The sequence below is a fragment of the Stylophora pistillata genome, chromosome 8 (genome assembly GCF_964205215.1).
Source record: "Stylophora pistillata chromosome 8, jaStyPist1.2, whole genome shotgun sequence".
Classification (NCBI taxonomy): Eukaryota; Metazoa; Cnidaria; class Anthozoa; order Scleractinia; family Pocilloporidae; genus Stylophora; species Stylophora pistillata.
The window spans coordinates 23956274-23969669 of NC_142526.1; the positions used below are offsets into that span (position 1 = coordinate 23956274).

At 37.2% G+C, this 13396-nt stretch overlaps 1 protein-coding gene across 4 annotated transcripts in view; it reads left to right on the plus strand.

Moving 5' to 3' along the window:
* Positions 1-13172, plus strand: part of LOC111342062 (uncharacterized) — a 15805-nt gene extending 2633 nt beyond the window's left edge. For 2 of the 4 annotated variants that reach the window (XM_088729346.1, XM_088729349.1), the window contains 7 exons: positions 4918-5239; positions 5789-5947; positions 6547-6741; positions 8812-8933; positions 9504-9618; positions 11103-11191; positions 12214-13172. In XM_088729346.1, coding sequence (XP_088585472.1) covers positions 4918-5239; positions 5789-5947; positions 6547-6741; positions 8812-8933; positions 9504-9618; positions 11103-11191; positions 12214-12249 — 1038 coding nt within the window. In that variant the 3' untranslated portion in view covers positions 12250-13172. Of the gene's footprint in view, positions 1-935; positions 984-4917; positions 5240-5788; positions 5948-6546; positions 6742-8811; positions 8934-9503; positions 9619-11102; positions 11192-12213 lie in introns of those variants that run through there. The other 2 variants (XM_088729348.1, XM_088729347.1) reach the window with 2 other exon arrangements.
* Positions 13173-13396: the final 224 nt, after the last annotated feature.

The window sequence follows — 13396 nt, forward strand, 5'->3', positions numbered from 1 at the left end:
CCTTCACAACAAAGTAATGTTCAATCATGTGAGGAGTGCACGATTTTCTTATAACTTTGGTGCATAAGCTGTCATAAAAATTTTAATTATAATTTATTTAAAAAAAAAAAAAAAACAGATTGACTGCATTTTTCATTGTCTTTCACCTCATTGATCATAGAAATGATATTGACAATGTTCAAAACTTTGCTATGAAACCACTTGGCTGCACCTGGTGGTTTCACTTTAGTTTTATAAATTGTTGTATCTTTACTATGACCAATTTAAGTAATAAACAACATTTTCTACCAGTTTACCAGCCGAATAAACTACATGGGATGTTGGGAGAACATGAGAAAAGTTTGTAAACCACAAAGGGCAGCAGAGTGGTTTATTGTGAAAGAGTAGTTTATTACTTTTATGACATAAATATAGGTGAAATTTGAAACCGAGAATTTGTCTAGTGATTTTGATCTGATAATCTGTATGGAAAGTTTCTAAAGTTTGCAAGCTCAGGAGGAATTTTTGATATTTTCTGCTGCTTTTTCATTGAAATAAAGGTCAGTTGTATAATTTTTACAGGAAACATTTATTTTCATTGTGAGGACCTTACTTCAAATTCTGTAATAACATTATTAGTTCTTTCACTTTTACTGAGCAGCAAATAATAGAGGTATAGATGGCACAAACAAGTCATTAATCTACGTTTCAAAAAGAAAACTTGATATTAAATATAAGAAAAACAAAATCTTTCTACTGTTTTCAGTGTTCAAAAACATTCTCTCTGTTTCCACCAAACCAAGTTATAAATTGGGCTTCATAATTATTTTCTGTCTTGAGACACAAAACGCAATCTAGCAAGTAAAGCACATATGCTGAGTATGCTTTTTCAGTTGTGAAGTAAGAATGCAACTATATGGCATTCAATCATGAAGTATATACCCAAGTAAGCTTCAAAGCACATGATTATCATGGCAGCCAGAAAGATGCCCCATGATTCAAGGGTAAATATGTCTTCTCATATGCTCAAACTACATGCAAAAGCACACGCTGTACATGGTAGACCCACACTAAAAGATGTTGAGCATTTTCGGAATGGGTCGGTCCACAAACTTTACAAGAGATCAACTTATGAGCGAGTACTTTTAAGTGAACCTTCTATTGAGAACTATGCTATATCAAATGAGCTATCTACTGAACTATCTAATGTAAGTTTAAAACCTATCCATGTGCATTGTCGAGTATCTAGACGTGATCGTGAACCAAGTAGAATACCTATACAAACTATGGAACAGAAGAACAAGAGCAGAAAAGTTAGGATGTTTGTTTACGAACTTATTGGTTCGACTATATCCAAATCATCTAAATTGTATTGTTATGTGAAAGCTAGAAAACAAAAAGATAAAGCAAAGTTTACACTTAAAGGCTCTGAGAAATTTAATCAACCTATAATAATGTTAAGACGTATAGTTCTAAGTCAGTATTTGTCATTGTTTTCATGTAATACACTGACAAGTCTTTGCAAGACTCAGAGCTTTGCAACAAAATATTGTGATTTCAAGTTGAGCAGAGATATAGAAAACAAACTTGGTTCTACTCCAGTGTATTTTGACCCTAGCAAGACGGTTGCAACACCTTATAGTCAAGGTTATGAGTTGATATTTGGACAAAATGTAGGACAACAATGTGTTCCAATGAGTTTGTATTCTTTGATTTACTCTAGCAAACAAGGAATTCTACTAATGATCTTGTTGCAATTATGAGTATTGGGAATCAGTTGTATTCAAGTTTGCCTCAGCTAGCTAGACAGTCCTACTTAATGCTATCAGAATTACCAACAATGCTGAATGTGTTTGATGCTAACTATCAACTGCACTACAATGAAAGCTACATTGGTACTGTGCATCAAGAAACTACAATACAGGGCTATCAATATTGTTCTTCTTTGCAAAGAGCTTTTGAATCACTGATATCTGAAGACTACAAAAACTTCATACAGTTGGGTGCATTGCTGTTGCTATTTATTGTAAAGGTGACGTGGGATTTAAAAGATTTGATTCTCATGCAAGAGATTTATATGGTAGAGGACATCTGAAAGGTACTTGTGTGCTTCCAGAAGTATCATCTTTGAATAGCTTGGCACAATACTTTAAGAGTATACATAACAATGACATGTTCGAGGTAAAAGAGATGAAAATGAAGTTCAAAATGGCATAATTTGTCAGAACACTATGTGTGAAATTAAGGAGTTCATGCAATCAAAGCTGTTCTGTGGCCATCTACTCTATCTGTTATTCTAAAATAAAAACCATCCAGCTATTGGAATTCCAATACTTTATCTAGTATTGTACACTGTGGAAAAAGGCTGTGTGATCTTTTATCTTTAAAAGAAAAGTTTTCAACGAGGGACTTGCCAAAAACAATTGACTTGTGGAAATGAAGTAGGTTTACTAGTTTCAAATGAGTAATGTGAAGTATTGTCAGATACGTGACAAAGCAAATCAATTCTTGAAGATGGTATTCTAAACAATGAATGTACAGGGTTTTTGATGAGTTTTGAATCTTTTTGTATCAGTAGTATCTTAAAATCCACAAATAGGTCAAAGTATGTTTATTCTTTGTTAGTATACTTTGAAAGTCACATACCACCAGTTCAGTTCACTAAATGCATAAATGGCATACCTTCACTTGTTGATGTCATTTGCAAAATTCAAAGTGAACATAGATCTTCAGGACAATACACATTACAGTTTGTAACATGTTCATGTAAAAATGTTGATAGAAATGATAGAAAAAAAGTTGATGAAAATTCAGAGAAATGAACAACACTGAAACAATGGAACCATCTAAAAAGAAAATGTTATTAGATGAACAGCAAATAAGGGATACAGCAAACAAACATGATAAACTGAAAAAAGTTCAAAAATACAAAACAATGCAGTTTGCTCAGAAAAATGACCTGTTAAACAAAAAAGCACAAAAATGCAAAACAGTAGATGCTGTTAAGAAACAAGATCTATTAGACAAACAAGCAGAAAATACAAAACATTGGATACTGGTAAGAAACAAGAACTGTTAAACAAACAAGCAGAAAAATACAAAACAATGGATTCTTTAAGAAAACAAGAATTGCTTGAGAGATGCAAAGAAACCTACAACATTACTGTAACAGTAAGAATATAACTTTAGATTCATGTATTCAACAGTTCAAAATGAAAATAAGGGAAGGTCCATACTATGTAGGTATGTTGTGTTTGTATACAAAACAAATAGAAAAGCAGAAACAAAACAAAAATAGAACAATAACAACCATGTTCCAGTCAATTATTATCTGACTTACAACAGGGTAACAGTTGTCAACTTTATCTTTTTAACAGACTTGCTTTCAATTGCATCTCATTTATTATCTTATATTTTTTTATAATTAAAATATTGTTTCAGGTAGTTGTTTTCAATTTTTCCAGTAAAAAGTATGTTTAAGAATTGTTGAAGACTTAAAATTGTTAAAAATAAATAATTGTTATTGCTATATGTTTATTTTCTTTGTTCATATTTATATCCATGTCACCACTTGAGCTATTCTAAAAGCAGTGTGCCAAATAAGTTGTAAACATCTACTCAGACTAGCATTCAGTGATCAATTTTGATCTACATGTATTAGAAATGAGTTGGCTTTCTTTCTTTTTTTGTGATAACATTTTTGCGCAGCGCTTTGCACTTCCTATGCATTGATAATAACAAGCAGAACAAAGAAACATGCAGTCAGTGGTGGGGAGTTAGGAAAACAAAGGACATGATTTGGGCTTAAATTTGTCAAAATGTAAATTAAACAACACTCTTGTTCAAAGTTTACGTGGCGTGACTCTGCTTATGACCTCAGGGACTCTGAAAATAAGCTTAATGTTCCACTACCGCACACTAATTATTACAGAAAAAGCTTTAGCTACAATGGCGCCACATTATGGAACAGTTTACCATGTGATATAAAGAACACAGAGTCTCTGGGGTTATTTAAACGTAAGATCAATGACATTCTTTAAGTCTAACGCACGGCATTCACGGAAAACAGCTTTAGTGTTATTGTATGTAGTTGTAATTTTAAATATCTTAGCATATGTGATATGTATTTTTATAGGCTGATGAATTGATCGTGTCTAAATAAAGATTACAATACAATACAATTGTCAGATTACATGCCTTAGTGAACATTCCTAAGCAAAGAAGCCCGAGTTCACGCAGTTATGTGTCTAGTTAAAATTAAAGTCTAGAAATTTGTCCCACGTACACCATTTCTCTAGGAAAATGTTTCAATCAGTTTCTATAGGTTCATTTTGATAGTAAACATTAGATTTTTTACCAATCAGAGCTCAAGTTGAGTGTGAGCTATATCATAAAACATCATATACACACAATAAGGGTGAACCAATTCTCTAATATTAGACAACAGTCAACACGGGTATTGTTAATGGTTATTGACAATTGATGTTATCCCTTGTTGATGTTAAGTGGTGTTAAATACATGACTTCAGACAGCACCCAAAACATACAGAGAGTCGCAATACATAATTCATGTTTTATTTACTGGTTTTAATTATCAGCTAGAACATTGTTTTAATAAGGTTTTGAATGTAATCTGGGTGTCTTGATTTCTTTAATAGTCTTTTCTTAGCAGTTTGGTGAAAAACAAATAAAAAGTTCAAAGCTTGTTATTTCTTTCTAGCTTGGGTACAAAAAGAAAATCGCACAGACATGTATGCAAACACATATATGCCAACACTGAATGAATCTCCAATTCTTCCAAACTGGTTTTTTAGATCTCTGATATAAAAGTAAATTAGGACATGTTTCAGTTAAAAGGCATCTTAGTCATAAGTAAAAAAAAATTGCAAACGAGAACATATAAACTTCATATTTTTTAAAATCAATTTTCTCGGAAAGGCAATGCAGGAAGGCAAGATAGCTGTGATGAGAACAACAACTGTTATGACACCTGTCACTCAGGTCTTGACACCTATCACTCATGTTGCCACACCTAATGCCATGCAGATGACAAAGATTGCCCCTGCAACCACAGCACTCCCAAACCAACAGACTGCTGTTCTTCCTGCGACCACTGTGACTGGTGGGATCCCTGCTGGTCAGGCATCACTGGCCACAAAGACTATTCTCCCACAGACGACTACTTTGCAACCAATTCAGCCTCAAAATGTGGTCATCAATCCAGCATCCATTCAACAGCTTCAGAGAACTGCAGATGGGGGTAAGGAATGCTTATTCACATTTGGTTCTACTGTATTTATTTTATTTGAAAATAGTGGCACAAGGTGTTTGATGTAGGGCTAATGCTCAAAACATAAGCGTTAGCAACTCAAGGTGTGTATTTTCAAACTAAGAAAATGCTGAGGACATTAATTTCCCAGTTCTTTTATGTAGGGTTATAATTATTCACTCCTTCACTCAGTTTATGTAAAGAATTTTGTTTTCTGTTCATGATTCCAGTATTCTCGGATACAATAAAAATTGACTACTCTGTTGTTGGCGGAAATTTTGTTGGTTCTTTTGCTCAGGTCTTCATTTCTAAAATATAATATGCCTTGTGTTGAAAAAAGTAAATTGAGATTCTCAGCAACTTTCTTTAAATTTGTGGAAAACAACACTGTTCAGTTCCTGCCTCATTTTTGCATTTACATCAGAAAATTAAGATGCAAACCCCTAAGAAAAATTAGTTGTGGTAAAAGTAATCTTCTAAATTAAGATAAAACATTTTCAAATATCCATGCAGTTTAAAAGTTTTTGGTAACTGTTTTAGTTACAGTTCAACATACAGTGAAGTCACCTCAACCTACCACTCTTCAAGTTACACAGACTCTAGCACCTGGACAGCAGATAGCAGTCAGAACTGTTGCATCAGCACAACCAGGACAAAGCATTAAACCTACGGTCACTCTCACAAACAGACCCATGCAAGGTTTGGTTTTATTTATGTTTCTATATGAAGCAGGTTGGTTGGCTGAAACAGCGTGCTTTATCAGAGTACAGATTTATGGAATCAGATTTGTTCAAAAGCTGACAAAGTCCCAAACTTCTCTCTCTGTTTTTTTTTTTTTTTTTTTTCTCTTTTTTTTCTTTTACCTCAACATCTTGAATGACCTGGAAAAAAATGTGAAAATGAGCTCTGACCTTACATTGATATAACCTGTAAGTAACAGCAATAGAAAATGAAATTTTGGAACTAGTTACTCAGGATGAAAACGTGTACAGGTATCAAGCAAGTAGGCTGGTACCCATTTCAAGAGTACTTCTGAGTAGAAATAGACAATGCGAGGATAGTGTCTCGTGGCAGCCTACACGTTCAAAGTCATTCCATAAACACCATAAAGTGTGTCATGGTTTAAGTGGTTGGGTTGGACTTAAAGATGTCCTTGTCAGAGAGTATTTTGCTTGTCAAGCCCAAACCATGGTTGCAAAGGAGAAGGCATTGGGTATAACAAACAATGTGTTTGGGTGATCTTTCATCATGTTTTCAAAGCTGACCCCTTCCCTGTTGTTTTTTGATTTGTCCCTTAGTGGCTTCAGGCGTGACACAGACCGTAACTCTACAGAGGCATTTAGCCCCTAACAAGTCACCAGTTCATATGCCAATCACTCTGGCTCCATCCGGTACAGTATCTGCTGCTGTACCATCTGGAGGACACATTACCAACATAGCACCAGCACCAATAGCGGCTGCTGTGTCCAAAGGAATTTCAACACAAGCTGCTGGTGAGGGCTGTATATATTAACTTAAATCTTTGAATCTCTCCCCTCTCCTTTCTCACTGCATTTGGTGAAAGTAGGAGTAGGAGAGGGAGAGGCCCAAGGAACAAGTTTGTTTAAATTTTGTAACTAAAATCAAGTGAAAATTAAGGTAGCAGAGAGGGAGGCTTTTGTTTAAAGCCTTGGAATATACAATTTAGGAATTTAGGAATTAAGGAATTTAATTTGTTCACCACGGGAAAGGCAGGAGAAAGGAACAGAACTTTCGTCCCAATTGACACCTAACCCCTTTGTACCCACCCATCCCAGCCCGGGGAGGACATCCACCACACAGTAATCTCGTGCGTGGGAAATTAACGTCTCCTACCCCTAACCCTGCAGGAGACGGGGCCTACGGTTTTATTCGTCCTTATCGTCCTCTCGAAAAAAAAGGTTATTTAACCCTTTATCTCTCATGAGTGAATTTCTCCTTACAATGTCGAAACAATATCAAATAGACAGGTGATGAGAATAAAAAAAAAATATAAAGTAAGGAATTATTAGTTGATTTAACCCCAAATTCTCAGAACCAACATCATAAGAATTGTATGGCGGACAGTAAGGAGTATTGTCAATGAGATCTTGGGACTAAAAGGGGTTATTAAAAGTAGTTTTGGATCATTAACAGTATCTGAGCAACCGTGCACCTACCCCTCCCCTAGCCCAAAATCAGTCAATAACAAGTCAGCGTTCATTTTGGGTTAGGGAGGGGTAGGTGCTGACATTCATCCACAGTTTTTGTCTGAGACTTCCGCATGGAGAATGAGCTCTTTTTTTCTTTTTTTTTGTTTTTTTTGTTCTGACTGAAAGCAATATTATGGTGAGAGCATGGGGTTTTGAAAAGACATCCAAAAAGGAAGGAAATGGTATTTCTTGAGTAGGAATTCACAGGTCGGACGTCTGAAGAAACAACCCTCGTTTCTTTCTGAAACAAAGAGTAACTTTTGGTTGATTCGTAATATCCAAACCATTGTCATATATGTCTCAGTTGGTCTCCTCGTGAAGTCAAGTCTCTTTGTTTTAAAATAAAACAAGTGACAAAAGAAAAACTGGACCTTGTTTTTTATGTAGGGTAATATTATAGTCTATGACTATTTTATATCTCTCAGTTAGTGCGGCGCCATGATTGGTCAATTTAGCGGGCCGTATTTCACCGTACAGCCCGCCAAACTCAAAAGTTTTAAAGGGGGAAAGTTTCTAAGTAAACCGTGGTGCTGCGTCGATGGGGGAGTATAACAAGGTTATTTTGGTTTTATCAACTGAGTTAATAATGTAAATTAACCACCGTAAAAAGTTTCAGAGCTGTCGTTTGGAGCGTTAGCTCTTTGTCAGAGCGAAACCTCAGCTTTAAAACATCTTTACGGTGGCGAATTTACATTATCAACTCAGTTCATAAAACCAAAATTGAAAAGTTTGTTTGGGTCGCCAAAAGAGATCAAGGAAATTTCTTACTAATCTCGTTTTCTACGTCCCTACTGTAAGATACGGAATCTCGTTCTTGCCACTCGGATTTGTGGCCCTCGTTGTATGCGCTTGGGCTTTTAATCCAAATGGAAACAAACTCGGTTCGTTACTTACAGTACAGACGTCGAACTCAGATAGGAAGAGGTAGCTATATTTCACTTCCTTTAAGCTAGAGTACCACGAATTTAACAACTTTACCCCCAAATCTTTCGTCACTGACGCGCAAACTTCTGTCTCTTCTGAAGGACAGCTACTTTAGAAACTGCATAATTGAGAAATTTCAGATGAGTGCCGAAAGAAAGGCGGAATCTCATTTTGCTCTCCTCAGGGCTCATCAAATGAAAATCTACAACCAATCACGATTTGTTCACTCCTGTTTTCTGACACTTGAGGAAGTCTGCGTGTATTTACTTTGATCTCTGATTGGTTCCTTGAGATTTTGACCTTTCTTGTGATTGGCTGGGGTTAAAAGTTTGCTTTTAGTTTTACGACTATCAATTGAAACGCTATCTCTCGCCCTTTGTTTTAAGTCCTCAATTGTTTCTCGTTATCTAATTTACTTTTCATTTTTAGGAACAACCCTGAGAGGGGACAGCAGCAGCCCGGCACCGAACCAAGTTCTGACCAAACGACGACTGCAAGACTTACTTCACGAGATTGACCCTCGAGAACAGATGGATGATGATGTTGAAGATGTGAGTTTTCTCCTCTTTTTATGTATTTTAAGGTCGCAAGCAAGTGTTGTTTGTTAGTTACTTTCAAGAACTCCATAGGTTAGTGATGGTGCCAAACAAAGAATGAACAAAGCTGTAGGGGACTGCTGCTGTGCACAACCTTAGACTAGATAAACAGCACGTTATTTCTGATTGTTCATCGTACATCCGAGTTATCATCCTAGCTTGACGTCGTCATGGGTAAACTTTGGCAAAATTCTTGTTTTCAGCCTTCTTGACCAGATAAGCTTGATCAATATAGGAATTTTAAAATTCCTGGCCAAAAGGTTAACACAAAGCATTTTCCTTTGTTACAAAAAAATCGAAGAGACTCGTTCTGGTTGCAGTATTTAGTGACTCCATACCTGTCAACCTTTTTGGCGAACTTGTACGGGTACGGCACAAAACCAAATTCTCAGTACTGACATTGTGAGAAATGTATGGCAAAAAGTAAGGTGAATTTCGTATTAGATCTTGAGAGTGAAACGGTTAAGTTACCGTGGGAAACATCATTTAAAAATTTTAAGACTCGTTTTGTTTTCTGTGTTGCAGCTGTTGCTGCAGATTGCAGATGACTTCATAGAGAGTGTCGTGACAGCTTCGTGCCAGATTGCTAAGCATCGGAAATCAAACACATTGGAAGTACGAGATGTTCAGCTGCACCTGGGTTTGTAATCCACAGACTTCAATCACGATTAGACTATTCCCATCCGTATTTTTATTAACAGTGCATGAGTAAAGATTAAGAGACTTGCTTCTTCCATGGTTGCTAAGCTGGACTCCCGATCAAAAAGTCTGAGGTCGAGCCCCATCAAGGTTCCTTGAGTTGTGCTCTAAAGGCTGGTTTCCACTTGCGCCGGAGTCGTAGTCGGAGTCGTAATCAGAAGCGTGGAGCGATACGATCTAGTGAAAATCAAACCGACGGAGTCGGAAGCAGAACACCGATTCTGCCTATGACTCCGTCGCTTACGATCTAGTGAAAACTGCATTGTCGGAGTCGGAAGCGGAAGAATAAACCAATCACAATCCTCGATTCCATCTTTCCAAAATGCACAAATAGCCGTTACAAATTTAAACGTGTGAGCTTGACGGTAAAATTACGAAATTAAAAGTTGAAATACTCGAACTGAACCTACTGAAAGTACGATTCACGATCACCAAGTCGTAGTTCGCTGACGAGGTTAGCATACTCTTCCTAGGCTGCTCGACGTCGATAGATATCACGAACCCAAAATTGCTTTCTTTTTCGAACGATATTATTCCTGCATTGTCTCTCCCTGCGCAAAATAATGATTAATAAGAGCCAAAGTTGCTCTTCGTCCGCCCTGTTGTCTTTGGCGCCAAAATTTGTACTTTCGCGGGCCTGGAATCGAGCATTGTGATTGATTTATTCTTCCGCTTCCGACTCCGACAATGCAGTTTTCACTAGATCGTAAGCGACGGAGTCATAAGCGGAATCGGAAGAAAATGGGAACGTTCTGATTTTTCCGACTCCGATTCCGTCGAGCTTGTGACTCCGCTTACGACTCCGCTTTACGATTTTCACTGGGTCATAAGCGCTCTTACGACTCCGACTCCGTCACTAATGAAAACCAGCCTTAGGCAAGAGATTTTATTCGCGTATTGCCTCTTCCTTTCCCCCCCCCCCCCCCCCCCGCATGAGGATAAATGGGTACTAGCAAACTGTCAAGAAAACATGACAAAATGTTTGGAGATGGGGGGGGGGGTTCCCTGGAATGAACTAACATCCCGATAATATGTACAGTGAACGACTGTGAATTTATGAATATGATAGCTTTGAACTGCTAATTAATAAATGAAGATAAGAGGGATCATCGAAGTTGTGAACACTACTCAAGAAAGAGTGGAAATTAATGCTAAATTAAAGTGAGGCCTGTACGGGAGTTGAGCTCATGATCTCTGCAATACTGGCATAGCGCTCTAGCAACTGAGCTAACCAGCCAGCTGGGAGCTGGTCATTTTGTTGGCTCGTAATAAACGCACGAGTGCACGACTATGAATATATGAATATCATATTTGAACTGTGGCTTAGTAAATTAAAATGAGCATGATCAACGCAGCAGAGACAATAGTATGCATAGTCTGTTTTGTTAATATTTCTGTTTTGGTTGCTCTGTGCATATTTTACAGAAAGGTGTTGGAACATGTGGATTCCTGGATTTGGCAGCGATGAACTTCGACCGTTCAAGAAACAGGCCACTACAGAAGCTCACAAACAGGTCAGTGCAAAACAATTGTTCCGAATAGGCCTTTTACAGCTAGAGATCACGTGCTTAGATACCGCATAGCAACGCCATACTGGAGAGCAAGCACTCCAGTGATCTCAGACAGTATAGAGGTCACAGAGGTCTGCATTCAAACAAAGAATACAGCGGATAACAGGTCAAAAGGTATCCCAATTCGAGAAATCCAGTAAGAAGTAATCAACAGCTTCCCCGGAGTGTATCAGCAGCAAAATCACACCAAAATTCATTTTTCGCTGATACACTCCAAGGAAACTGTTGATTAAAACTTACAAGATTTCTCGAATTGGGATACCTTTAACATGTTATCCGCTGTATTCTTTGTTTGAATGCAGACCTCTGTGATCTCTATTTTGTCTGAGATCACTGGAGTGCTTGCTCTCCAGTATGGCGTTTATATGCGGTATCTAAGCACGTGATCTCTAACTGCAAAAGGCCTATTCTCGCTACAAAAACAGTGCCAACCTAGTCTTGTTTAAAAAGATTTTGATTAGGTGTTTAGCATGGCGCTTTTACTTTTTTTTTTGTTTTGTTTTTGCCTTTTTTGTTTTGTCCTCGTTTTTTTTTTTTTTTTTTTTTTGCTTTTGTTTTGCACTTTTTCCTTTCTCAGAATTTATTACTTACAGTTATTATCTAGTTTTAGTGACTGCAGAGGCTCGCCCAGGTGTCCTAGACTCTTGCGGGTTTTCTTTAGCAAAAAAGTTGGGCTAATCAATCGTGCGATCAATACACAATTGATTAGCCTGACACTTATATCGCGAGACAAATGATTAAACGTTGATTTAAATACTTTGAAACCACGATAAACAACAACATTTTCTATGTATTGGTTATTGTTTATCTCAGTTTCCTTTCCGCCCCAGTCTCTCTCAGTTTTACAATCTGACTTGGCAGAGTTCCTTAATACGGGACCACTTTCGTTTGAAAGTATCATTGATTGGATTTGTTTTTACTTTGTTTCTGAGATATTTGTCTGCTACTTTTTTTTTATCTTACAGAGGTTGGCATTAATACGAAAATCAATGAAGAAGTAATAGAGGCGCGGGCAGCTTTTTGAAAGAGAAACTTCTAGTATGTTGCCTTGTACGGAAATTGATATTTCTGATGATGCATGATATCAGAGGTCCTAGTTTTTTTGTTTAAGGGAAAGCTTATGGTCTGATGTTTCATTGGCATTTGTACGTTGGTTGATGACTCTCGTTGAGTTCGTCTTCAAATCATTGTGGTGACATCGAGAGAATTCGGGATAAATATCGAAGCCATTAAACTTGAACTGATTTGTAATTTTAAACAGAAGGCGCAACAACTTGGGAATTAAAGGCAATTGTATCAGAAGCAGTAGATAAAACCTTTTAATCCTTTACCTCCCAGGATTTGATCGTTAATTCTCCCCTCTGCTTGCTTCACATTTCCTTGCAAATTAGTTTCGAGAATTTGATGATATATCAGGATAGCGGACCACTTCTAACTGATAAGGTTGAGTATTCTCGTTACCTGTTTGTTGAATAATGTATGGAGATTAGAGAGAAAAGTTACTTGTTAATCACTTGTGGGAGTTAAAAGATTAAACTCCAGAAGAAAAATCAGTTTCAGTGTGAAATACAGGAGAGCAAAATGCGTAAGCGCTCAGAAGTCATTTTTTTATTTCTATGCTTCGCATGAGGAAAAGCCCCCCAAAGGACCAAAGGGGAATGTTTCAAGCAATTATTTGAGAACTTAGAAAATGGCTTTGTACGAGCGGGTTATATACTGTGGTACATTGTACATCTGTTATCTGCAAGGGCACAAAGATATTCACTAAATTTCTTTGTTCGATGATGATATTTCCACATCTCTTTTTATAGCTAAGTGATGTAGTTTTTTTCACTCGTTTCAATTCTGATCAAAGCAAATGACAAATTAAAAAGCTGTACCAATGAAAAACTTTCAATAAATGATAGCGCGCAGTTTTAATGTACGTTTTTCTTGGTGTTATTTCCCCTTCATCTTAGTGTGTGAGGAGTTACATGCAGACAAACTTACTAGGATCAAACCGTCTGGCTAGGGCGTGGCTCAGTGCGTGCGAGAACCTCCTTGACTGGTTAAGGGGACACCTCCTGAGGCCGAGCCTGGGGCCTCCCAAACAAGTTTTAGAGTTGTAACGAGACGGTAAAGTTTACCGCGCGAGCTGGCCCACATTAT